Source organism: Takifugu rubripes, chromosome 1 (genome assembly GCF_901000725.2).
Source record: "Takifugu rubripes chromosome 1, fTakRub1.2, whole genome shotgun sequence".
NCBI lineage: Eukaryota > Metazoa > Chordata > Actinopteri > Tetraodontiformes > Tetraodontidae > Takifugu > Takifugu rubripes.
In genome coordinates this window covers 19,612,384-19,640,130 of record NC_042285.1, presented here as the reverse complement: position 1 = coordinate 19,640,130, position 27,747 = coordinate 19,612,384, and the positions used below count along the sequence as shown (strand labels likewise).

Sequence of the window (27,747 nt, the reverse complement as noted above, 5' to 3'; positions counted from 1 at the left end):
TGTAAGCAGGGATTGACTTTGGGAATTTGGTGTTGTAGAAGTGCAACAGTGCAGAAGGAGACAATAATAGACGAGCGTGTCGGCTTTAGAGATCCACAAGGGCTGATGTGGAGGACGCTTGGAGCATCACAAAAAAGACCGATGATAATAAAAATAATAGAAATAATCATAATTGCAGTTTCCTAATATTTTTCTGCTTAGAAATTTAGTCTAAAAGAATAAAAAGCAGTTCTGGTACATGGTACAATATTTTTTTTCATAAACAATGTTAATTTCAGCATCGCTTCTCTCCATCTCCAAGAAAACATTAATATTCATGCATGCGATTATCGATTTAAATAATTTAATCACTTGAGCAAACTCAGAGTATCACCAGCATAATTGTTAAAGCTCAGGCTTTTTATCCTCCTATTTGATGGAGTGTTTTATCTGCACACACACACACTCACACACACATACACACACACACACGCTCATTCACAAATACGTTTTTGTTTCTCTCTGTCTCTCTGTCTTTCTCTCTCTCTGTCTCTCTCTCTTTCTCTCTCCCTGTCTCTCTCGCTCTGGCGTCCCCTGAGGGCCCCCCCCCCCCCTCTCTGTAGCCAGATGGTTCTATGTTGACCTCTGCCCGCTGGGGCTCATTGGAAAGTGATAGGTCAAAACACACATGAAGTGCGATCAGGGCCTGTAATGCTGGGAGCTGTGTCTCCTGGGACGGCTCAGGGGGTCCACAAAGCTTGGAAATGACTGGGTTTCACATCCGCCCAGTCAAACTACTGCTTCTCATTTTGTGGCCACTTTCCGGCTTTCTGAAGCTTTAATGTGTCCTTGGCTTCATGCAGGCATGAGAGGATCAATACTCGTAAAACCCTCATAATAGAGAGCTGTCCCGATGATGATCTAGTAAACCTGGAGTTCTTAGACGAGGTGAGTTTGGGCGTGTTTATCTCCTGGGCGTATTGATCGGGCCGGGGTTGTTTATGCCACGTCTCTCTTCCTTCTCGCAGGAGACAATAATCCGCCACCTCCAGAGGAGGTATGATGAGCTCCAGATTTACACGTACGTCGGAGACATCCTCATCGCTCTTAATCCTTTTCAGAACCTCAGCATTTACTCTCCTCAGGTGGGTCACACTGATGTTCTCGGGGTGCCAGTTTTCTCCAACAACATACTGAAAACATCAACTGTACAGTCAGAAGCCAAACATCAACCACACGCTTCAATCAAATAAAAAAAGGTTGACTAAAAGGAAAAGTTCCGCCCCCTCTGTCTGTGCTAGTTCTCTAAGCTCTACCATGGTATGAAGCGGGCCGACAACCCTCCTCACATCTTTGCCACGGCTGATGCAGCCTACAGGAGCATGGTGTCATTCTGCAAAGACCAGGTATCCGGTTTGGAATCGTCCTGTTTGAACCAACTGCTCAGTTCTGGTTTAGGTCAGGTTCCAACAGATGCTCGTTCCTCCGCTCCACTGAAGAATAACGAAGCCCCTCCTTTGTTCTAGTGCATCATCATCAGCGGGGAGAGCGGCGCGGGGAAGACCGAGAGCGCACATTTGATTGTTCAACATCTCACCTTTTTGGGAAAGGTATAGAACAAACACGATCTGCACATTAAACTGAGAAAATGGACATTTTCAAATGGTGGAATGGAACCAAAGGCGTGGCTTCTGTCAGGCTAACAATCGAACGCTACGTGAGAAGATCCTGCAGGTGAACCCTCTCGTGGAGGCCTTTGGGAATGCCTGCACAGCCATCAATGACAACTCCAGCCGCTTCGGCAAATACCTGGAGATGAAGTTCACGCCCACCGGAGCCGTGATCGGCGCCAAGATATCCGAGTACCTGCTGGAGAAGTCGAGGGTCATCAAACAGGCCACGTAGGGGTCAATCAGGCCATCACAAGTCACTTTTTTTATTTATTTTTTAACCATTTGTTGTGTTTATTTGCCTTCAGGGGGGAGAAAAACTTTCACATATTTTATTACATCTATGCTGGGCTCTATCACCAAAACAAGCTTCGGACCTACAGGCTGCCAGACAAGACGCCTCCCAGGTCAGCACAGCAGCAGGAACACAGCAGCAGGACACCTCTTCTCCTGCAGCTCCACACTCATCACCCTCATGTGTCTCTGGCAGGTATATCGACAGTCAGCACCGCAGAGTGATGCAGGACATCGTCTCCAGCAAACTCTACACGGAGCAGTTCGACGCCATTCAGGACTGCTTCCGAATTATCGGCTTCACTGAAGAAGTAACGCAAACTTGAAGTTGTGTTCAGTCACGGACGGAACACTTATATATGATTTTTCTGCCCTTATCTAGGAGGTCAACTCGGTGTACCAAATCCTTTCGGCCATTCTGAACACAGGAAATATTGAATTTACCGCCATCACATCCCAACACCAGACAGATAAGAGTGAGGTACCAAACTCAGAGGCCTTAGAGAACGGTGAGAAGGAACCCAAAGACTAACCCTAAATTCAATGTGCTTTTGTGTTAAAAGTTGAATGCAGGTCTTTTTAAAACTACTAATTGCATACATTTAGCCAAGGTCCAAGGCTTTCACAGTCCTGTTTTATAATGTATGCTTTTGCTACAAAAGAGAAAAAAATAATCCAAATATACGCTGGCTGGCCAAATGAATTGGTTATTAAAATGATTAATTAGTTGCCACCAAAAAAATAGGTCACACGCTTTATTTCATTGGGCCACCTTTAGCCCAGCCCTTACCCTAATCCTTTGCCTCTGCTCTTACCCTGATGCCCCCATCACTCTGGAACAGGGTAAATCTGGACTCCTCAGACCACATGACCTTGTTTCCATTGAGTCCAATCTTTATGCCCACTAGCAATTCTTATCCCTTTTTCCCCGATTAGCCTCACTGATTAGAGGTTTTCTTAAGGCCACACAGCTGTTCAGTCCTGATCCCTTGAGTTCCCTTCATGTTCTGTGTGTGGAAATGCTCTAACGTCCACTACTGAACGCAGCCCTGAGTTCTACTGTTGTCTTTCTACGGTTCGATTCAACCAAACGTTTAAGCGATTGCCGATCAGCATCGCTCAGGCTTTTTTCCAACCACATTTCTCCCTCGAAGACGATGAGAACTGTCCTTCCAGTTCAGAATCGCGTGTTGGACAGTTCTTCACCCAGTTTCTGCATTCTCCCTACCCAAACACCTTTTCCACGACCTCAGGATGTGTCTTTCGATGTGGTTGTTGAAGAAATGAGAAGCTACTCATTGCATCAGCCAGCTGAAAGATTGTTGCCCATGCACTAATTCTCCAATAGGAGGCTCTTACCTATTTACTTGGTTAAACCCAGGTGGCGACTTTCTTTTCAGGGGTATTTGCAGCAACCAAAGAAAATTCCACAGGGGACCAGACTGATCTTGTGTTTCCCTTCAGCGGCGTCTCTCCTCAGCATCGGCTCAGAGGAACTCCAGGAGGCTCTGACCTCCCAGTGCGTGGTCACCAGGGGAGAGACCATCATCCGCACCAACACTGTGGACAAAGCCACTGATGTCCGAGACGCCATGTCCAAGGCCTTATACGGGCGGCTGTTCAGCTGGATAGTGAACCGCATCAACACCCTGCTGCAGCCTGACATAAATATATGGTGAGTTCCTGTCTGGGATGCACGGCTACGCGGATGCTCGGTGGTGCCTTCTGTACTAGGTTTCATTTGAACGATGGGGCGTGACATTCTGCGGAGCTCTGATGACCTTTCTGGAAGTCTGTGAAGGTAGACACCAACATCCTGAGGAGAATATCAATGGGCGAAGCCCAGGACAAGTAAAAGAAGGGTGAAACCGTTTTAATAAATTTTTAAAACAGACACGCGTGCACAGAAAATAATGTTGGGATGATTAAAAAGACTTCAGAGAGACTGCAAAGAGGTTGCCCATTGATCCGAAAGAACTCCTCCATGAAAATGAGTGCCGACTGTCAAGAAGTTGTCTCAGAGATGTGCAAAAACCAGAGTTCCTGTCTGCCCGTCCAGTCATCTGCTGTTTCCTTATTGCTGTTAATAACCCAGCTGCGAGGGCTAAAGGTGACCCCTGAATCCAGGGCGTGATGACTGCATGTAAAAAGCCCTGAATGTGTGAGTCAGGCTATTATCTGCTCACACAATGCTTTCAGAAAGGTGCATTGTTTGTAAAGATGTTGAAAACAACTGGAGGTTAAATCAATAGAAATCATTTAAGAAGATCGCTACCTTTTTTTTTTGAAGGGCGCTGTTTATAGTTTCTCATCAGACTGCAGCACTGTTCAGATCAACACTCTGTATTTGGGTTGAACTCAGATCGTCATTAAAGTTTTATCAATCAATATGGCTGCTGGGGATTTGCTTGTTCCATTACATAGAAGAATAAGTTTGTTTGTCCCCTTTTTTCTCCTTTGAAGTACCGCAGAGAGCGGCATGAATGTGGGAATCCTGGACATCTTTGGATTTGAAAACTTCAAGAGGAACTCCTTTGAACAGTTGTGCATCAACATCGCAAACGAGCAGATCCAGTTTTACTTCAACCAGCACATTTTTGCCCTGGAACAGGTGAGCCTGGCGTTAGAGGGCAGAGCCCACTGCTGTTTTAGGGCTCCATCAAATGGAGCTTCACTCTGAGCCCTACTGCGCAAATCAGGGGGTTAAGAAAAACTTGCGCTTTCTTTTCCACCAGAGCAGAGATGCACTCAACGTGCACCTTTTTACTTTTAGGCAGCGTGCACCGAATTGTTTGTGCTGCCTCTTAATCAGTCTCTTAATTGATTTAATGAAGTTGTTTACCCTGAAGTCTGTTAAGTCTTTCTTGTCCCTGATTAAAATGAAGAGACATTAATCAAGAAACAATTTTGCCATAATGCACTTTAGTCCACCTTGTTAACGCAACAGACTTTTCTTAAAACAAAAGGGTCTGGGATATTTTAGTTATATGGCTCCTTTTATGTTATTACAGTAAAACTGCTCTGCATTTTAACTGAGCACAGCAGCACATTCCACATAATAGAACGCAAACAAAGTGATTCAGTGATGCAGGCCTGCTTTCATTAGCACCGGTCATACTTAGTGTTACCATTTAAGCTTTGCACATTAATTATAGCAGTGATCACTGAAAATAAGGCCTGTGCGACAGAGTTGTTCATCTGCCTCTGAAGATGTTCTTACTGGGAAAAAAAAGGAATGTCATTTCGAGTTAATGACTTAAACATGAGGATGGCTCACATCCGTGGCTTCTGCTTTATTTGTAAAATATATATTTAAGGCAACTTTTTGATCTGAAATTAAATAGATGCAATAATAGCAGAAGACTGGGTTATTTGCAAAATGAAATAAATTATAAATAAGTAAGTGGCTCTATTTGTCAGTTCAGAGATTTTCTGGTTTATGCATTCAGTAAGAGACTCTATTAGGCCTTAAACTTCAGTCATAAACACACACACACGCACGCACGCACGCACACACACACACACACACACACACACACACACACACACACACACACACACAGTAGGCTGCAGCTGTTTGGTTTTGTTCATTAGAAACTCATATTTTCTGCTCACACATGCAGAAATCAAATTTAGCTCATATTGTTTAATTGGGTCATTTAGCAAAGTCATTCATTAGATTACTGTAAGCTGCATTCGCTGGTTCCAATTAGATGGAATACCAGAGTGAGGGGGTGGATGCCAGCCTGGTGGAGTACGAGGACAACAGGCCCATCCTGGACATGTTCCTGCAGAAACCCATGGGCCTGCTGTCCCTGATGGATGAGGAGAGCCGCTTCCCCCAGGCCACTGACCAGACCTTAGTGGGTAAGAGTCGGGCTCCTGTTGCAGCCTGCCCAGACATCAAACAAGGCTTGATAGATGAGTAGCGGAGGTCAGAAGTCTCTGCTTTCTGACACGTTGCCTCAGATCTCTGAATTATCATCTTGCATGTGCTCCTAAATCATCTGAATTTGTTTCTTCTAATTAAATTTGTCTCCAGATAAATTTGAAGACAATTTGCGCTGCAAATATTTCTGGATACCGAAACGCATGGAGCTTTGCTTTGGGATTCAGCATTATGCAGGAAAGGTAGGAAACGTGTCTCTGGGTGGGTGCATGTGAGCCTATTCAGGAGTGCTGACAGTGCTGATTTAGCTGTTTTTACTGTGCTGTGTCCGACCCCACAGGTCATGTATAGCGTGGACGGGTTCCTGGAGAAGAACAGAGACACCCTTCCTGCAGACATCGTTGTAGTTTTGAGAACAACGGAGAACAAACTTCTGCAGCAGCTGTTCTCCAGCCCTCTAACTAAAACAGGTACGCTGCGGGTTGAGATCTCAGTGGGGAGAGAACGTCTGCAGTGTCAAACATCTCAGCCACTTAGTGCGACGTTATTCTGCTGCTTAGCACAATGAAAACTTTTCTTAGAGGCAAACTACTGCCCCAATGCCATGGGTCTGGTTGCATTTGAATTGTGCCGGCTTCTATGCTGCTTCCATAAATGTTCAGGTAAGTGGGTTTCCTAAAGACGCAGCTCGCAGGCGTCTCCTGGTCCCCCTTCATTTCAAGCCTCTGCTCGCCGCGCCCGGATAAATCTGCAGTCTCCATTATCTCTTGAGAGGCTCAGCTCTTTGCACGGCGCTCTGTTTTTATTTTCACTAAGCTGTCCCTCTTGGTTTCCCACTGCTGAATGCTATCTTCAGATTGTGGGTGCAGTGGGATATTTTTATGATAAGGTTTCTAAATACCCTGAGGATGAAGAAATAGTATTTAGAGAACACAAAAGGGACCATCCCCACCTCTTTTCTGTTGCTTAAATGAAGGCAGAGTAATGTGCTCATCATTAGCCGTAGCCACGGCCTCCTGGTCACTTGACTTAACCAAAATGCTAATAGATGTGTTAAATTATCAGATTCCCACTTCCTACTTTATTTCTTCTAAGCCACTTTATGTGTTTCCCTTCCATTATGGGGGCCTGTAAATGCCTCCTTTCAGTCCCAGTGGCATTAAAAGGAGCTTCAATTCACAAAAGGCACCTTAGTCGAGGCACTGCAGGAAAACCTGTGAGATGTTTCTGTAAACTTCAATAGAAGGTTGTGCACAAGGGAGCCGTCAGCCACTTGTTTTGTGCAGTTAATGGCTTCACACTAGTGCACACTATAAAAACAACTTTGGCGAACACTTAGGTTCAATGCACAGAGACACTGAATGGATGCAAAGATGTGCCTTTAATGTTTCCTGCTGCTGCACATACTGTCACTTATAGCAGGTATAAAAGCTGCTTGATTTGCATATAATTCCAGGGCACCTTTTTTTTCCTTCTGACATTCAAACTAATGGATCAGGTCTACATGACTCGAAGAAGTAAGATTTTAATATAAGTTGCTCTTTTAGAGTTTTCTGCATGCTCCTTCAAACTGTCCTCTAATGCTCTCAGATTCAATGTTGTGTTATTTCTTTTGGGGGTTGGAGGTCCAGATTTATTATTTCAGTTTCAGAAACTGCAGATCATCTCATCAGATAAAAGCTATGAAACTCTCTGCTTCCCCTTATCGTTATGGAAAAGATGGAGCACAGTTTAAAGGGAGATACAGTATAGCATCGGGAAAATTATAAATCCATTCTTCAGGGTAAAATTTGCGGGGGGATTTAATTTGCATTTTACTTCACATTATAGATTCACTGTTATCTGTGAAATTAACATTATCTAGGGGATCTGATAGAAATCAGTTTTACACCAGGGTGGTTACGCAATGTGAGGATGCTCTGGCACATTGTCACCACTAGGGGACACCATACAGTCTGCCACCCTGGTGGTAAATGAGATGGGGACATAAATTAACGAATTAATGTTCACACAATATATTTTACTAAAATTCTAAAACATACAAACAAACAAAAACAGGCTTCATCTATTTTCCAGCCCATTCCCCTCACACACGCCACCTAATACGTGTTGAGGATCCATCCACCTTGTGTTTTGAGAACAGTGGGAGATTCAGAAGGCCCCAGGAAGCACAAAGCTCCCAGGCGGTGAATTGTGAGGCCACTTTAACCCTGCAGAATGTGGTTCTTGACTTTTGGACATGCGGTGGTGTTTTGTCAGAGGAAATGGGATGTATTTGCATGGACAAATTCATCCAAGTTAGGGCTTTTCCCCTGATCACAAGGATCACAGTGTTTGAGTTGGCTGAGCGGGCCCTGCCAGGGGCCTGGATGGCCTGCAGTCACAGCATGGGTCTGTGTGCGTCTTTCTGTGTGTATGTGCATGTGAGAGTGTGTGAGGCTGCAGGCTGCTGGCCGTGTTGTATGTGGCAGAGCACATCTGCACTCCCAGCACTCCTCAGCGCGCCAACTCTCCGTCAGAGCGTGCTGAAAGTGGAGGATGTGCAGACTGATGTGCACTGGGAAACGTTCTCAAACATTATAATACCGCCTTTATTTACTCTTTCTGTCAAATACGACTTGGTGATGTTTAAATAGTGTTCCTAGAATTGGTGTCAACAACCCCTGCACAGCGATTAAGCTCGTTTTAAGTGTAATGATATGAAAACACATTTATTTGCAGAAAACTAGGTCGTTTGAACACTTTTTTTACCGAATATACTGATGATTCCATATTTTGACCATGGCCTGAGCCGACAGACTTCCAGAGCATCTCAGCTCTTGCACAGTCCAGTTGGCCCTTCACCTAATCTCCTGGCTTTGCTAATTTTGCTAGTTTCCTAGTAGCACTGGAAATATTGAAGATATCTGCGCCCTGCCTGTATCACTATAACTATTCTGCTGAATGGTGTTGGGATTTGTGTGACTAGATTTCATCGGCCGTTGCATCTTTCACCTGAAACAGCCCATCTGCTTTCTTCTCTGCATCTCCCTCCATCTTCCCTTCATGTCAGAAGATCCCCCTGTGCAGAAATGACAGGCTTCTCTCAGCGATATGACACATTTGGCTCTTTGTTCTCTCCCAGCAGAAGTCTTTTTTTATCGCGGCGGGCCGACGGCCCAAGACTTCCACTCGCTGTGTAGAGAGACGCACACACTGATGCATTTCTTTACTAATCGTAAATGTTTTGAGTCAGCAGTGGGATTTCTGATGGCCCCGCGCATCAATAGCGGGGAGCCGGCTCGCCTAAGTCACATGATACAACATCCTTTGATAAATGCAACACAGTGTTGTGTCACTAAAAGCCAATTACACCATGCTCCTTCTGATTGATCTGCTCTGACAGTAGTGGCTGGCATTTAAATCAGCAGCCCCCAGAGCCAACTCTAGGCATAAACGGTGGTGGTATGCGGAGGGTGGGGAGGGTGGCGGGAGGTTATGGATGCCTTAATCTCATTTGCTTGGTTGCTGAGTTGAGTTTCTAGATCACATGTTTTCAAAAAGAGAGCGGGAGAGCGTCTGAGAAATCCAGCAAGCCTCTGCTCGCTCAGCTCGGCAAGGCTGCAACTTTGATTGTCCCCCGTGTCGACAGCTCGATCCACAGCTTCTGAAGTACAAGACGCACACTGGGACTCATAAAAGCGTGCGGGAGGTGTCATATTGAACGCAGGATTGCTTTTTAATCCCGGGCACATTGACTATTCTTGTCAATAGAACCCCAATACAACTGCCAGCTTGAGCTTTTTTTTCCTTACAGGATTCTTGCTGGGCTTAATTTTCAAAGTGAATGCACAGATGCCAGGGAAGCCGTTTTTTTCTTTCTGTACCTACACACACACACACACACACACACACACACACACACACACACACACACACACACACACACACACACAGGCATTCTCACACACATCCACACAGACACAGTTGTCCTGGAACTCCATGCCAAGAGCAACATGCATGAAGTAGAACGAGCAGTGGGACACTCCTCCACCTCCTGTTCCTTTGGACTGAGTGACCCCATGTGAAACATTTCCCTCCCTTCTTTTCCTTTTGTAATTTCCTTTTTTAAAATTGTTATTAAAACTCTTATTTTACCATCATCAGACAGCAAAAGACAGAAATGCCTCCAGCCTTAACTAAAACCACATGATCCCCCCCCCCCCCCTCCCCCCCCAGACGAATATTCGCTGGCCTGTTATTTGAATAATTATGATCCACATCATTAAACTAGTTCCCCACTGTATCTAAATTAGAGGGTCTTCTTTTAGGCCGGACATCACAGGTGTTGCCTTGGTTTCATGTCTCAGGAGGCAGAAATCTTTGAGGATACTGACTATTAACCCATGCTCTAATCATCTAGTCAGGAGGGGATATGAAACCCGCCAGAAGAATGAATTAATACGACCCGCCAAGGAATACATGAAGAAATCAGCGACTGTCCATTTGCAAGGCTTAGGTACAACTGTCATACTTTCTCTCGCGGCAGCGCAACCCCTTCATCTCGCCTTGATGGTGTCATGGAAGTGAGAGGCGTGAAAGCACAGTGACACTCCACGAGCCCGTTCCACCCGCAGCCGCTAATTCATCATGACAAATGTGCTGAGATGATCCGGCCCAGCAGCACTAATGGGGAGAGGAGAGAGCGCACTTCATTTGCACAAGACCCACTCCAATTAATCCATCCAGCTTTACTCTGGGCTAATTGGAGCGGGGCCCTCCCTGCCTGGGTGTTGTTAATACACCCGACACAGTTTAAACGCTCCTGTTCTCAGAGATCCCACTTTTTTTGGTGTGTGTGGGGGTCTGTGTGTACATTGTGCCAAAGGGCTGTTTGAGGTTACAGATTCTGTCTCGGTGTTCCCCAACAAAAAGCAATCTCACAAACATGCGTCATCTGCTCGTTATCATATTTTCTATGTTTCATTTCAGGTGATGATTCAGAGCCTGCATAAATTATTCCGAGCACATTTGTAGCAAAATTACAGTATATATGTAAATGTGACAGGACGCTCTGCCTTTAATTTTGTTTACAGTATGTTCAAAACTCAAAATGTGTTACATTATATATTAAAGCTAAGTAAAATACAGCAGATTAATGTCAGAAGCTAAAAGAGGGTAGCGGTGGCTTAGAAAAGGATCTGAGTCTGTTTGAAGTCATATGTTTTGCGTTGTTTTGACTACAGCCATGTGCGTGTGTGTTTGCGCACACGTGCATATGTGTGTATTTGTGTGACGGTTTAAAACCTTTGGAGCAGATGTCTGGAGATCGAAGGGTCTTAATGAATCCCTCATAACCTAATTTTGATCTCTGCACCACTGATACGTCTGACACACACTTGTTCGTCCAGGGTCCTCTGAGGAAACCCGGCGCTGATCCATTCTTTAAGAGCTTTTTTGGCGCGTCGTCGAGCCGCGACTGACACCACTCTCCAAATCATATAGCCTGACGACGCCTGCACATTTGCATTTCTCGACTCCGGCTGCTGAGAAACCTGGAACAATTGTTGGCTTGTCACGTCGGCTTTATCTTCAAAAACTTACAAAGGTTTTCCTCGGCGCTGTACACGGCTGCTTGGGTAATACTGCCTCCTGTGTCTGCAGACGTATTTTTCTAAAGGTGTGTGTGGCACATCTGTGCAGCTATTGTTTATTCATGGAGTAAACCCTTTGAAATGTGTTAAGATACTTCCCACTCATTATAAAAATCCTGCCACCCATGGATTAGGACTTTGATGTCACCAATCCTGCTTCAAAGGCTTCTTTCACTGCTATTAATCACAGTTTAGCCTCTGAAGATATAGCCAGAGAAAACATTTGGACATCTTGTGCAGAAACTTTGAAATGTTCAGACTGTCTTGCATATGCTATATTCATATCTTTTGCGTTGTGTGTGGGGCCCTTGGACTGCCGTGCACGCAGCTGCACGTCTAAGTCGATGGGCTTCTGCTCAGATTTGGCTCTTTGTGAACTGTCTTTGTTGAACAATACTGTTAATGGAATAATCAAGCCACTGTGTTTTTCTGTGTAAACCACCACGAAGAGCTCGCCGCGTGTGATACGTCCTTTCAGACTCCCTGAGCTCTGAATATACGTGTTTTAAAAAGTCTGTACCTCCTTGGATGTTGTCACTGCTCGCTGCTTTTAAAAATGGAACCGTGATCAGAAACGTCTGGGTAATGTAATTTTAACTGTGAGGTTAAACAGAGATCAGATGTGCACAGCTCATGAGGTCCAAGCACAGATTCTCTATTAGACAGATGTTTTGAGTCTGTGATTCTAGAACATTCACCTTATTTGTCTTGAAACCATTCCTATTTAGTTTCCTTCTGCAGGCTTCAGATCAGTGTCATGATGGACAACAAGTTCTTCTCCAAAGTTCTCCTGCAGACTGAATCAGACTGTGCTTCGTGATTTCTCTGCATTTCCTTGACCTTCCGCGTCTCTACAATCCTTTCAGGACCTGCTGCAGAGAAACATCCACACAGTGGACGCTGCCACCACGATTCATATCAAGATGTTTGAAGTTTGGCTTCTGCCAAACATAAAAGCTACTCTGATGGCAACAAAGAGCTGTTCTGGGGTCTTTTTTTGTTGGAACATAAAGATTGAACTGTTTTAGGAGCCTGAACACCAGCTGACAGTTAACGCGTCCCAGAGTCGTCATGAGCGCTTTGGTCACGTCTCTCACTGGTCTTCTGCTAAACAGATTTACATGTGCCAATCTGGGTTGTAGCCACATTTTCTCCAGTTTGTTGGAGCTGTGCGTTTGTCTCTAAGTTTCACAGGAGCACCGATTCAGGAAAATTTATACTTTCCTTGTCTTAAAGCTGATTTATTTTTATTTTTTTATTGATCAGGTAACCTGGCGACACCCCGAGCACGTGTCACCGCTGCCTCCAGATCTCTGCCACCACAGCTCTCATCAGGGCGCACCAAGGTGAGATTAGAGCATCTGTAGCCTGCACTCTGACATCTGAGAGCATCATGGGCTTCCCCCCCCTTATTATTATTATAATTATTATCGGTTGTTGCTCACGGGCCCAGTAAAAACTTGAGCTGTGAAGTGTAGCATCATTAATTGACCGGCCTGTTGTGTTACTGTTTCGCTTGTGGTGATGCAGCATCGCCATCTGGCACGTCTGTGACATAAAAGTGCTTTTTCAGACGGACTAATGATCACAACGACTGTTGTTTGTGTTGTTAATGGGCGCTAGAATGCTGTAAAACTGACTGTGAGAGGCCAGAGGAGGTTCACTCCTGTGTGTAGCAATGCTGAAAAGAAGATTTACTGCAGGATACTCTTGGCATCTATTTTGACTGTTAATCATCCCCACCGACTCTTTCATGCTCTGCTTCTTTGTGCAATAAAGGAGAAAATGTTTCCTGCTCCACTGTCTTTCTCAAATGTTTTACTCTGTTTAAAGGGACTCTTTCAACCGAATCATTCCTTTCCAGCATTCAGGCCTCTTTACTTCTCCATCCAATTCTCTCTTCCTTTATTTCCATGTCACTTGCCGACATTCGCTGCTTTCAGTCTCCTAAATACCTGTTGAAGGTAAGATCTTCACTGAAATTACAGTATATCCTAGATCTATCCTTTTGCCCATAATCCATCATTAGTGTAAACATGCTGTGACACGTCGTCATGTAGAGAAACACACAAGCACCGTCTCTGATTTTACTACGTAGAACTTCTCCTCGGTGATTTCTGAACAAGACGAGGCCGACTTTAGCGGTGATTGATGTAATATGCATGTCGTCGTGTTCTCCATCAGAAAAGTTGACAAAAAGTGACAATTAGGTGAAAGTTGCCCGAGTGGCCGTCTAAAGAAGTAGCGTGCTTCCTGATGAATAATTTGTAATTCAGATTCGTCCCTTCATGTAGCTCAGGCAGCATTCGGTGTACTTTTTTGTACTTGGATGAAATAAAGTGTTAAAATATTCACTTTGCCATGTTGGCTTACCATAAAATATCCAATGCATCATTAATTTTGATGAAGCCATGAACCGCCGAGGCCATTAGAAAGCTTATATTGTGTCCTCGTTAATCCGTTGTCGGGATGACTGTCTGCCTGATGACGGCTAGTCTCATTACTCAGAGTGTGGCGCGGTTGTCCCATGCCCCACAGCAGTTCAGAATTATTCTCTGGACTGTTAGTTTTAAGTGTTTATAGGGATAGGTTACGAAGATGGGAAAAGTTAGGACAGCTGTGTATTCCCAACCGGCTCATTGAGAGGAAGGAAGCCTGCTGCCATAATACCTTTATCGCTGCAGTCGCCTGCAGACCTTGTCAGGCTGCAAATAAATTGCATCTCGTTTCAATCTGCTGCCTTTGCTGCAATGCTTCTGTCTCAGAGGTCTGTAGGTCTGCAAGCATGTTCACAGGAATCTTTGTGTCCAGGTGGACACCATGGAGATGATGCGGCACCCTGGAGAAACTACCAACATGAGGAGACAGACTGTGGCCTCCTATTTCCGTGTACGTTTATTATTATTATTATTGTTATTATTGTTATTATTATTATTATTATTATTTTATTTTGCTTTCATGCTGCTAAAAGAGATGCTAGCAACTGCAACACTGTCCAATTTTCTACTGAGAAAAAATCTTAATGTCCGAATTATTCACATTCAACAGTTCTAGTGATTAAATTATTAATTAAGTTATTTAAGTTACAGTTCACATTAAGTGCTCTGTAGCGTTGTGCACTTAAAAATTTGAGACTTATAGCCACGTCACTGTTAATGGTTAAAATAAACCAAGTGGATAAAATCAATCCCAGGTTTCCAGTCACAGAACCACAAGCAGATGGTAGAAACATTTTACCAGCATAAAAGAATCATATTACCACCACTGGGGAACTCGGTTATTATTATTTTTTCTATTTCATTTGTTTTCATCTGATATGTGAGAGGACTGACATCTCCTTTTGGGGCTGATTAACACTGTCTATTGATATTCATCTGGTATTCTGCTATTAAACACATCTAAATCTGAAAAAAAAAACATGAATGTTTGAAGCTGGAGTTGGAGTAATTACAACTGAACTCGCTCCCCCAAATTGAAAGAGTGAAATCACACGTTAAATCTTGTTTGGTCTCTGCACGTCCTTTATCCATGTCTGCAGTACTCCCTGATGGACCTGCTGTCTAAGATGGTGGTGGGTCACCCGCACTTTGTGCGCTGCATCAAACCCAACGACGGCAGACAGGCGCTGTGTTTCTGCCAGGAGAGGGTGATGGTGCAGCTGCGCTACACGGGGATCCTGGAGACGGTGAACATCCGCCGCCAGGGCTACTCCCACCGCATCCCCTTTCAAGAGTTTGTCAACAGGTACCGACCGCATCTAGAGAGGCAACACTGAACGTGTTCTGAGCCCTGACACGACCCGGAGGTGGAGCAGAACGCGCGAGCCGTGCTCAGCATCACACAGAAACACCCATTCTTTAATTAGAGCAGGGTACGTGTTGGGGTGAGCAATAGGCAGACTAATTAGGAGTCATTAGTGATCGTAGGAGACTAAATCTTACAGCTCTTATACAGACACTTCAGTCTGAAAACATTCAAATAATTCAAACAGAGAGGAACTGTGATTACGACATATGGTGCATTAATGGATCTTCCTTTTACTGTTTATTCAGAATTGCTGCCACGAAAGGCTGTAGTCTCTGTGGAGTTACATTAGAACACAATTAATCCAAGGATTCATTATTAGGGGGTATTTACATGAGAGCGTAGCTGTTGCTGGTGCAAATGTGGGACGGGGCCCTGTTCAAATGATTGCATATGTGGAGCTCTGTGGAAGGAAAAATACACAGACAAGTGTGGGAAAATGCAGAGAAACTCATGTTTGATCACTTTGGCTTTGAAAACTATTCAACACTAATGTGGATGATATCAAATTGAATTATCTTGAGATGGTGGCTTAAAGAAATCTTTTAGATGTTTGGTTCCATTCGCTGCTTAAGGGAACTTGAAATAATTCATAAATTCGGTGCCCTAAAACTTTTCATGAATGAATCGAAGAGCTGATTTTTTTCTGATTGTTTCGTGACACCTGTGCACAGGTGAGTGTGAGAGGACATCGCACTGTTCATGTTGACCTTACTTCTAAGTCCATATTATCCTACCTGAGCTCGGCAGAAGTCACGCAGTCTGAATGCTCTGTTGAGTGAAAACTGATTTAAATTTGTGTCCTCGTATCAAAGACCCGTCTGATGTTTCTTTGTATTTATCATCAAAGAAATAACAGGTATCAACAGGAATTAGAATGAAAGGCTTTACACAGAGGCAGGGTTGGCACTTCAAAGGAGTTTTTCTTCTTGTTGTTCTTTTGGACCACAAGAACGTCGGGGATGAACTGGCCGTTTCGCCTTGATGTCCCTGAGCAAACAGTCAGAGCTGCTCGGTCCCATGGTGGCGTTTTCAGACACGCAGAGGGGCCAAAGAATATGACAGGGTCCCCGCGCTGATGGACTGTTTCTGCGTCCACTGGAACAAGAGACATCTATTTGTTCAAAAGAGCTCCAACAAAGGGCCTCTGTGGAGGACACAGTCAGGACTGTGGTCAGGCCTTCCAACAACAGGAGCACCACTTTCTTTTCTTTTCTTTTCTTTTCTCAGAAATCCTGATTGGGTTTTGTAATGTAAATGTAGAATTCCATGGGACAGTGGGAATATTTGGGATCTTATGTTGATTTTCTTTTTCCTATTTGTACCCTGCTGAGCTCAAAGTTAATTAAGATGATTTGTTTTTGCAGCCTAATCCTGAAGATTTCCTCTGTCCAACTGTATATTTAAACGTTTAAGAGTGTACATTAGCCCGTGTCTGACTTTATCTTGAAATCTGATCCTTTTATATTAATTGCAAAACATGTTTTTGAGAAAATTTGCACAGGAATATTTCCTCATCCCATAATATTTCAGGAAGTTTGGTATAAGGCTGAGTTGGGACTAAAAGTGGGAGTGTGACTACTAAGAACACATAGATTTCTGGTTTGAAAGTAAATATCAAAAGCATCGTGGGACTGGACGACCTCACCTCGCAGAGTCCCGTCTTGCTCTGTCTTCTCCCTCTGTGTGTCGGCTCATCTCCTACTATAACCCATAATGCCATGTCAAGTATGACCATGCACATGTTCAAAGAAACCTGGACGTGGCGTTCTATCTTCCCAACAGACTGACTGTTTTTGGTCATTATAATAAATCTAAACAATTTTTACCACATTGCACCATCAGCTTTAAAAGGCCATGTGACATTTTTCCTGGTTTTCTCTTTTGTCCTCTCCCAAAGATATTATTACCTTGCATTTCGAGCCCACCAAATGCCAGAGACCAGCAAGGAGAATGTTGTTGCCATACTGGAGCGGGCTAAAATGAAAGACTGGGTGCTGGGAACGACAAAGGTAAACCATGAGGAAGAAATCTCTATTCCCGTGTAATCTGACGAGGAGATATCAGGATGGTCTAATCCAGGCTGAACATGCGGGCAGGTTTTCCTCAGGTACTACCACGTGGAGCAGCTGAACCTGCTGCTCAGGGAGGTGATCGCCCGCGTGGTTGTGATGCAGGCGTACACCAAAGGCTGGCTGGGTGCCCGACGCTACCGTAGAGACAGGGAGAAGAGAAGCCGAGGAGCCGTCCTCATCCAGTCAGGTACGCAGCCGTCAGTCCGGCAGCAAACACGCATCTCCGGATTTAAAGAAAAAAAAAATGCAAATCAGCATCAAAATATCGACGTGTCCTTTGATCACCCACTTGTGAAACAGGTGTAGATTAGTCATGAAGGTGCCCTGGGCGACCTGCAGCGTATTATGTTCATAAGAGTAGAGAGTTCGATAACCACAGTTTGACCCACGAGGGTTAAGAGCAACGCTTGGGAGCAGCAACAGGAGCACGGAGAGTTCAAAGGGATCCATCCCGCTGCCACCTGCTTTAGCCAGGTTTTGAAGTGGGATCTTGTGGACTATATATGAGCCTGTTTTGTTTCAAAGAGGCAAATCAGCAATCACACACACCCACACACACACACACGCACACACACACACACTCGCTGTGTCTCTGTTTCCCCAGCCTGGAGGGGCCATGTTGCTCGACAGAACTTCAAGCGGATGAAAAAGGAGCGGGAAGAGGCAGCCACCCGCATTCAGTCAGGTAAAGAAATGTTTGCATATTTTCCCTCAAGTTCCCGTCCGGACTTTCCCATGCAGTCCAGTATTCGGTGGCTTTTTTTTTTTTTTCTACCTCCGGACGTTTTCAAAAGGGAAAAAGGGGGATACTGGTCTGAAAAACCTTATATCTTTGTGAAACACCTTTTTGATCTTGATGAGCGGCCCATGAAACACTGCTAATTAATTAATAATGCATACAGAAAGGCTTTTGAAAGTTTGGGCAGCATTTGGTCCCCATGTTTCAGAAGAACAGTGCATACCGAGATCCTTTTTTTCCTTTCATCTCTTTCCCAGTAAAGGCAAGAGAGGGGCTTATCCCTTCTGTTTCCTCACGACTTCCTCTCTCAAATTCCTGGCCCATTACACAGCTCTCACATACCAGAAACAAGATGCCTTTTTATACTGTCAACCTTTTCATCTGAAATGTAAATTAATTCTTACTCAGTGTGCCTTGACGAAGATCAAAGTGGGCACATTAACCTTCCCGGGTCCCCCCCCCCCCCATTCCTTGGAGCCTCTCAGTGGAGGACAAGGGAGGGTGCCAAAAGGGGCAGAAGAGAGAAGAGGAGGGGGAGGAGATTTGGCATTGTTACCCCTCACTCTCCTCAGGGTTGCCCTCATCTGACACACAGAGCATCTCAGTCGCCTGCACACCTTGTGTAAATGTCTCCCATTAAAACTCTTTAAATAAAGCAGCAGAATGGGTAAACATGGTTTGGGCGCGAGGGAAGCCTCTCTGTCGCCAGCCTCTTTAGAGAGACGTGTTTGTGTGTGGCCGTCAGGGTTCAGGTTGAAGAGGGGGGTGGCGGGTACGGGGGCTTGAACCTGACACAAGTGGGGCCTCAGCCCCCCGGCAGAGCACTCCAGCACATTCACATTGTGTGTTCTCTGCAGCTTATAGCCTTTGAGGTGGGCTGCATTTGCATTCTGAAAATAAACAGATGCCTTTCAAATGCATGAGCCTGGTGGCTTCTCAGATCTCAGCGGGGCCTTGGGGACGTACTCACCATCGATCAGATTAGACCATGCAAAACAGAACTGCGGCTCAACAATGTACTTGAGCTTTCTTTTTCGACGCATATAATTTTACAAGGAAAACACAAAGCCGGCGATGGAGCAGGTCGACAGGCTCCTTTCACGTCCGTCGGAGCTCAGAATGTCTCACTAATCAGACATGACGTATGTCCTCTGCTGCTACACTCCTTCCTCCTCCTTCCAGTGGCTACAGAGTTTTCAATAATGCCGTAAATGGTGTTAATTGCAAATGCCACAGTGTCCAATATGGGCTTGAGTCAATTGTTTGGTTTGAACTGGTAATAGAAGGAGGAATCCTGCTGTACGTCTATGAGAACAGCCTTGATATTTATATTCCCTGCAGCCTACAGGGGCCATCGGGTGCGTCGGGACCACGGACCCCAGAGGCACAGATGTCACCCTGAGGCAGCAGGAAAGACCACCAAAGAGCAGCGAGTGGGGTAAGCCTCATGTCCTTCAGGGCCTGCTAACATAGGAAGAATCTATTTTTCCTGGAGTTCTTTTTTTTTTTTTGACTGATTGCTTCTGCATGTAAAATAAAATTAAAGCCTCAAACGTATGCAGCCAAAAGTCTAATGCTCCTGTCAGTCTCCTATTGAGCCCTGATGTAATTTACTGCTGTTTCTCCCCAAACACACCTCCTTTCAATTTTTATAAATGTAATAAATATCTTTCCACAAAGATAGGACACTGATCTGACCACAAATGGAGGCGAGTGCTGCACTGGTCTCCAGATGTACAACTGGAAGGCCTGTTTATTCAGCACATGGGCAGGCCAGTCATTAAGCAAGTATGTGCTAAGCAGGAGAGCCGCCACCAACAGCCCGGCAGCATATGTGGCGTCGATAGAGGCTTTTAGCTCTGCGTTTAGCTTCACTTTTCACTGGATCTCACACGTATCAGTCGTTACTAATTCCCTACTGCTAGGTCTGAGATCTCAGAAAAGCACTTTGATATTCAGACACTTAAAGAAGGCGAGTGCAAAAAGAAAAAGAAAACTGCTGCGCATGAACAGAATTGAACTGTGAATTTAACTCTTGAGTAAGTTTTGGTCAATTCTCCTCACACTCAAACTCCAGAATACTGGATTTACACATCTGAAACTATGTTGTATACTCAAACGAAGCTAGCCCTCTTTTGGGATTTTCCCCTCCGTGTTTACAATCATATTCCTTGGTGAGAAAAACTTCAAACCTCCACTTAACAATTCTGTTTAATCAGTGTTGGAATCCATCCATATAGATGTATTTTGACATGATTTGGCCCAATTTTCCGCCTGTATGATCCATGTTCGCACCTACTTACTGTTCTTTTCCCCTTTGATATCCCTCCCGTCTGTCACGCATGAATCCATGAATCCCACCTTTGCATCCAAACAGCACATCCTCCAGTTGCATCACCAAAAAAAACAAAATCTGATTTGCTTTTCAGCGTGACTGGAACGGCGGTGCAGCATTGTGCCTGTGCACGTTGCGGGTTTTTTTAGGCTTTCTTTTTGAATAATACAGCAGAACATAGAGACATATTTGAGTGTTGCTCGTTGCAAATTGCATAATCATAAAGCAGAGCCGTTAAACAAGTAGAGAAGTGCTGCTCGTCCTGGTGCTTTGCAGCGAAACGCAGCAACCAAACGTTGGCTTTTGTGGCCTTTATGTTCACTTTTTTTTTTTTTTTTAAACAGGGCTAAAAACCCAAACAGCACCGAAGCACACGGGAGTCACTTCCAGAGAGGAAACGTAAGTAAAAGAATATCAACGAGCATTTTCTTGTGCCCGACTTTAGCTGCACATGAAAAAAAAAAAAATGCTGCTCCTCTACAAAGCAGCTTTAACCCAGATTATTCTCTGGGATTTTTTTTTGAGTCCTTGAGACAAAAGAGTTCTCTTGCTCCAACCTCCATCTCGGCGGAGAAGACAGGGTGGTAACGGGAAAGAGGGAATCAAAAGGCTGGAAATTCACGGCTGAGAATAAATGCTCGCTCTTTCCCTGAGGTGATTTGTCTTTGCGCTCTTCTTTCTACAGATGTTAGACCCCTTTTTTAGTAAAGACCTGAGGTTCTTTGGTAGCACTTTGATATCCTGCTCGGATTCAATATGTGAAATAGAAGAGCCACTCCGTGACTTGGAGCACATCACAGTCTTTGAAGTCTGATCCAATTTTTGCTGCTCACCATTTGATGTTGAAAGGATGAAATGAGGAAAATGTACAGTTTTTGCCAGTAACTCTGCTGAGCATATGTAAGATTAAAAAAGCAAAATCCTTTGGAGGATGTACTTAGAAATGTTAAGCAGATTAATACTTTCCTATAGCTCTTTTATTCAAAGATAAAATTAAATATGGGAGGAAGTCTGTGTGAGCTGTTTTTCTTTTTTTTTTTTGCACTCACAATTAAGTCAGTGTGGTGCTGTTTGCTAGGAGGTAGAGCTAGTAAAGGGGGATATGCAATTGCATTAGCATTTGATTAACATTGCAAAGCACATTAATGGGTTTGAGTTATATGAGTGCCAAATCATAAATTGTAAATAAATGAATACAGCATCTACATGAATAAATTGAAAAGGAGCAGAAAAAAATGCAGGGTTGACTTAAATTGTGACTTCATTGGCATTGCTCTTCTGGGTGTGTTTCCTTTTGCACGCCTCTTCTTTCAAGGTTGGCCTCGATAGACAAGTGAGGGATGTCAGAAGAGACAAAGGCAGAGCAGAAGACGGTCTAACGAAGCCTTGCAGGGAGACAGCCAGGCTGCGAGACACACAGTGTAAACAAGGTAAGCCAGAGCACAGAGCTGGCGGGTGCAGGTAATTACACAAAGAGACAGCAAAAATCCCGCTTTAATGGATAAAGTGCCATTTTTAATACTGGGCCCCTTTCAACCTTTCATCCCAGCCAATCCCCCGCTGCCATTCTCCGTTGACAGCAAAAAGAGAGAAGCATTATGCGTGAACATTTCTGCGGTATTTTAATAACCAAGGTCAGCTCATCATAAATGTCTCCTGGAAAGTGGGTGGGGGGGCTTTTGAGGTGGCACATGCACTTCAAAGCTTTCCTTTTCCTGCATCCCCGGCTCTTCACTAAGGATCTCATCAGTGACTCTAATAGACCTGCACAGTTATGGTAACAAGAAAATACACAAACCCTGATTTGTTGAACATATGTTTGGTTTGCTTTCTGCCCCAGGCGATGAATTGCATTAATTCCTGCTGCCTGGAAGGCTGAGTGAGCGGTTGTGCAAGGGGGCCGCAGATTATGGCCGTCACCACTGGGGTAGCCTGGGTAATGGGTGCCCGGTCCTTCATTAATGTTATTAGAGGGGTATGAGGTAAGAGACGGAGGTGAAATAGCATTTAGCAGCACGGCTGAGAGATTACGGGGATTAAACATGATAATGCAACACAGACAGAGCTCTCTAGCAGGCCTGGGATTAGTGTCAGCACGCCACAGCAGGTCTGGGTTAGATAGCAGCTAATTCGGTAATGCTGCATACAGGTGACCCCCGCTCCCAGTCGTCACCACCGCTGACGGGAGGCAGAGTTTGATGAATTTATAATGTTGGCGTGATTAAACACTGCAGCCAGTGACTGGATGAACATTTAGCATTCAGCTTTAACGTGTCATTTCTCCTCCATCATCCAAGCTGAAAGCAAGTTTATCTATTTGTTACATTCTGCACATACACTATGGTGAAAATATTACATTTATTTAATGTTATTTGAATTTTTTTTCCACGCATAAAATTGGATCAATTATGTGTTCGCCACCCACACAAACATTTTAGCTCCAGCAAAACAAAAAACACGCATTAAAACTGATCTTGTAAGCTTTTGGAGCAAAAAAAAGGTTTAAGACATTTATTGATAATATTTTATCCAAGAGGGATATTTTATAGGCTTGTTAATAGGAGCTTAGTTTAAAGTAAATGAAAACTTTTTGGCCTGTCTTTGCTAGTGGAAGATGGTCTCATTGTTGAGCCAAACACTGTTTTCATTGGGGTTTTTTTTTTTTTTTCAACTGTTGGTAATTTAGAATGTCTGGGCACTTTTTTTTTTTGTTCTTGTTTAAGCTTAAGAGAATAGACAGCGTCTAATTCCACCATGGGCTTTACTCTTCCTTTGCTTGCTTTGTGCAGAGAGCACACAGCTTTGCTCCTCTACCTGCCTCATTTCCTGACTCCTGCTCCTTTCAGGAAACCCGATTTGAATATACTGAGGGAGGCCAAAGCTGCTCAGGCACCCAGGGCACACTTTGATCCCTGCAGATCTGAGGCCTTTTTTTCTCTCCTGAGGTTGAGCGCGTCACGGAAGCCTTGGCCGCCAGATGTTGGGAAACCCGGCTCCTTCCTGCGTCTCATGCTGCTGTCGCCTATGGTGATGCTGTTGTTTCCCTTGGTTTGGAGGCTGACCTTCAGTATTTCGGAAGACCAGTAGGGAAAAAAAGAAAATTAGCCGTGGAAATTGAATTAGCATAACCCTCTTGACACTTGCACAAACGGTCTATACCCTGCTCCCATTACAGCCAAAACACCGGGTCACGACCTGGAACCTCTCAATGTGTTGGATGGATGTTGAAGCTTTTCTAAATGATTTAACAAAGCCCAGCCTTGAAAATAACCTGCTCAGCACATTTTTCTTTTATGTTTGAAACAAAACCAGACCAGGAAGGGAGCTTATCTGAATGCAAGTACATTTCAGGGGATAACTCACACCAGCCAACGCAACATTTTGTGCAAAATACCCACAGTTTGTCATTTTATGGCGGCACAATTGCATTAAAGCACTTTGTACTCCAGGCACTCTCAGATGTCTCCAGCACAAACCTTTGATTTCCCATGTCAGTGAAGAAGTTCCACATGCGCGGTGCAGTCAAATAAGCTGCCTGCTCAAAGACGATGTCACCTCGCGTCACCTGTCTGCTGAGCTAGAATATTAATACAACGTGTTCGAAATGAGTCACAGCGACGTTTTGCGAAAAGAAAGCCTTTTGCTAGCAAGCGGCAGATATGATCAGAGGCCTGTTTATGCTCCTCAGCGTGGTAAACAGGATGGCGCGGAGGATCAGTCAGAGCTGACTTTATGGTTTATGAAAGCTGAGCTACTTATGTTAACAGGCTTTTTGAAGATTAGAGTTGTGGTAAACATACATGTCAAGAGAGAGACAGTGATAAAGTAGAGCCACAACACAGACACCAATTACCTTCGCGCCTTGGAAGGTGTTTAACCTGGTCTTTAAAAGGATGAGAAAAGACAGAACTGAATAAAAAGAGTTAGAGTTCTTGTGGATTTATTGGGCATATCTCAGTTAGACCGTCAATACCAATTGATTTTGTTTGCTTTGAGCTCTCCGAGCACTTTATAGCTGCAGCTCAGTAGAAAAACGAACACCATTTCACCCGCATCGAGGTCAAACCACTCACCAGTACATCCCACTTTCGTCCCCTCCCGCTCCTGCCCTCCGCTCTTCCCACATGTCCTGTGAGGTGGTGCTGCTCCGCCACCGCGCTCCAGCAGCACCACCTCTGCCACCGTCACCAAAGCAGCAGCAGTAGCAGCAGCTTCACTGTATCAACACACATCTGCGAGACAAATGATCCACCCTCTCCATGTTCTCCAGACAAATACGCTCCCACCCTCTCGCTGTCTCTCAGCCGTGTGATTTATCTGTCTGTCGCCTCACATCACTGCGTCTCCACCGGATGCCTTCAGTTTTAGGCAAATTATAGACTCGACGTAGCGGCAGCAGAGATTTGGAAGGGATAGGAAAGACTCAACTTAACGGAAGGAGTTGCCTCTGTCTGACGCTACCTACGTAATCCTCTTAATGTCAGTGGGAGTAGTTAACAGGATGTACTTCCAAACTACTCATCATCACAATTCCAACAGAATAATCTCCTCACATGTAAAATCAACGTAGAAAAGGATGCTACAACTTCCCTGCAATTCTGCAGGAGGTTTGGCCGGTTTAAAGCAGTTGGAAAGTTTTTTTCTTCTTTCATTCAAACACAGTCCCTAAATTAAACAGTGCTGGGAGAGAATGAGCCTAATCCCAATTATTTTCATATGCATTTGTGACTCAGTTCACTGTGTTTGCGTTAAGTCTTTGACAAGTGATCAATTCCCATAAAGTTCAGCGGTTTCTTCTCTCAGAGACGCAGTTCCCAGTCTCCTGTCAGGCGGAAATGATTGATTTGGCTGTGAAAACTTGGCTTGAAATAACAACATCCTCTTCTGGGCTTAGTAAAAAACAGCTGCTGGAACTACTATTTTCTGCATCATCTGCAGGATTGACCAGTTTGTCTTTTCATTTAAAGCACATGCGACGTTATTTAGACGCGATGCCTCATAGAGATGAGAGTGGCAATAAATCTCAGCAGCGCTGAAGACTCCTGGAATGCCTCTTCATCTTCAGATATCCGCATGCTCATGCGGTGCCTTTGTCGTTACATGTATCCGCGCTCTTGTGTTTGTATGATTGTGTGCGGTGTTCTGAATCATGTGTGCGTCTAAGGTACGGGAGATGGGTCTGTGTCACTCATGCCTCATTTAGACATCAAAGTCCGGAGCTGATGATTTCTCCTTATAATCCATTCCTTTTGGTGCTCTGCTGCCTCCATCTGAATAAACAAAGCCAAAGTGGTTCTCTGTTGTCTGGGAAAGGTCAGGTGATCGCACCATGTGATTTGGGAGGTAAATCGATATATCTCTAATTTATTCCACTAAAAAATCCCTTTTAGCCGCTCTTTTATGTTGTTTCTGTGAAGCGTTTTGATTTTCGGGGGGGATTTCAGAGTGGTATTTAGAGATATAATGTGTCATCTTCTACCCTTTGAAAATTAAAGCATCACCTCTCCCCGAGCATCTCGGCACTGTTTTATCAGTGGAGTCAACACATGTGTGATGTGTAAGTCTCTCCACGAGAAGAGCAAACACCGCTTGGCTTTCTTTTGATACGAGTGAATCAATATTGTATGAACCACACTGCCTCTGTATTCCCAGTCGACCGTTATTCCTTCCCCACCCCAAACAGCAGACATTACCCACCATCATTTAGCAAACCCCCGGTGAGATCTGCTGCCTGACCCTTCCCAGCTCAGCCTGCCCATGTCCAAACTGCCTCCCCTGTGCCAGAAGGCCGTTTGGCAGCCTCCCTGGCTGTAATGTATCTGCGGGAGCAGCATTCCTCCAGGGCTGGCCTGGATCAAATGGCACTGATTTCCCAAAGAGATGGGAGGCCTGACCCATCCTCTGATCTGCTGCATCTGCTAATCGCTGCAGGTCAGAGTGGATAAATGTTCAGTGCATCGTGCTTTGGGTTCCAGGTCTGCAGTGGAAGACCCTGCAGCAGAGGTCTCATTTATATTCTGAGGAAACTTAATCTAATCTGCATAAACAAACCATAATTTGGCTTGGTTCCAAACTAGAACTGGAACTGTTTCAGTCATTATCGCTTTTTTAATTTTGCTCCTTACACTCCAGTGTTAAACAGGGGTTTATTGCCCCTCCATATGCTACATGCTGCTCATATTTACTGTTTCACTAAGTAGCATGAGAATAAATTGTTTGCTGGTGCTTTGGAATGCACTTTTTTCTGTGGCGGGTGCTCATGTTTTCATCTGAGGAGCCGTCCTTCCGTGTGGCCATGCTCACATTCACCTACAGGTTCACCGAACATCCTGAAGCAACAAACACTTTGCTTCTGTTAATGGAGCCTGTTCTCTGGTGCATCACAGGTTTCTGTTTGTGATAGTTAGCTCTTCAAAGCGGTGATATTATATTCTCTATAAACCATAGAAAATAACACGCAGTTCCAGTAAATCCAGCCAACAGAATTGCTGCATCCTATGGATACAGCCTGGCTAAGCCTTTATGGCACATGATGAAACCCCATTTTTTTAATGAGTTGGGAATAAAAACAAGTTTGATAACATCCCCTTGAATGCCAAGTGCAGACCTGGATTTTAAGGAATTGGAAAAGAAGACTGATTATTTAATATACGTTGCAGTCGTTTAAGAACACTGTTCAAGGACGTCTGATTTGTTACTTGTAAATAAGGACTTTGATGCAATTTTCAGGGGAATAAATCATTTGCTTATCGAGTCTATTTCTGCATCATTAGCAGACTAATGCCCTACATACGTACCATGTGAGCAGCAAACAGTTGGATTTTCCTAGTTTATAGCAGCGCTAAGCAGCAACACATTCATCATTTGATATTAAATTCAATGGTCTTTTAATCACTTTCATTCTTCCTTCTGTACATGAGATCAACCCAAATACTTTTGAATCTGCAGGAGTGACATGAATTCACACAGTGGGCACCTGACACCTCGGAGGCAGGAAGAGATAAGATTCACGGTAAAAGTTAACTAATACCTCTGAACTAACGTGAACTTTCTGGGCATTTGCAAGTGTGACTTTAGTAAACCTGCATGGGTCTGAATAACATTGAGAAAACCAAGCAAAGATGAGGGGGTTATGGCGAGGGGGCTCGCTCTTTGATGTATAGGCCTGAGATGTGATGAGCTCTGTTCAAAGTAAGTACAAAGTAGTGTTAGGGTGGAAAAAGTAAATGCAGCTTTAGTCAGGGTACAGAAGCCAAGGTAGCAAAAGATGAAGAACTGTCCTGCCTTGCCTGGAACGCTGGCACAGAAGATGAAGCTGACATTAAATAT

At 44.4% G+C, this 27,747-nt stretch overlaps 1 protein-coding gene across 3 annotated transcripts in view; it reads left to right on the top strand.

Annotated features, from left to right (window-relative positions):
• The window catches only part of myo3b (myosin IIIB), a 48,136-nt gene that overhangs the window by 13,770 nt on the left and 6,619 nt on the right, over positions 1–27,747 (top strand). For 2 of the 3 annotated variants that reach the window (XM_029850366.1, XM_003961921.3), the window contains exons 12-34: positions 843–927; positions 1,008–1,124; positions 1,281–1,385; positions 1,506–1,589; positions 1,678–1,880; positions 1,958–2,056; positions 2,140–2,254; positions 2,326–2,452; positions 3,408–3,618; positions 4,407–4,554; positions 5,657–5,810; positions 5,986–6,074; positions 6,173–6,302; positions 12,732–12,811; positions 13,409–13,429; positions 14,277–14,354; positions 15,004–15,209; positions 17,170–17,281; positions 17,369–17,531; positions 17,949–18,029; positions 19,425–19,521; positions 20,763–20,817; positions 21,734–21,848. In XM_029850366.1, coding sequence (XP_029706226.1) covers positions 843–927; positions 1,008–1,124; positions 1,281–1,385; positions 1,506–1,589; positions 1,678–1,880; positions 1,958–2,056; positions 2,140–2,254; positions 2,326–2,452; positions 3,408–3,618; positions 4,407–4,554; positions 5,657–5,810; positions 5,986–6,074; positions 6,173–6,302; positions 12,732–12,811; positions 13,409–13,429; positions 14,277–14,354; positions 15,004–15,209; positions 17,170–17,281; positions 17,369–17,531; positions 17,949–18,029; positions 19,425–19,521; positions 20,763–20,817; positions 21,734–21,848 — 2,675 coding nt within the window. Of the gene's footprint in view, positions 1–842; positions 928–1,007; positions 1,125–1,280; positions 1,386–1,505; positions 1,590–1,677; positions 1,881–1,957; positions 2,057–2,139; positions 2,255–2,325; positions 2,453–3,407; positions 3,619–4,406; positions 4,555–5,656; positions 5,811–5,985; positions 6,075–6,172; positions 6,303–12,731; positions 12,812–13,408; positions 13,430–14,276; positions 14,355–15,003; positions 15,210–17,169; positions 17,282–17,368; positions 17,532–17,948; positions 18,030–19,424; positions 19,522–20,762; positions 20,818–21,733; positions 21,849–27,366; positions 27,431–27,747 lie in introns of all 3 variants that reach the window. The other variant, XR_003891480.1, reaches the window with a different exon arrangement.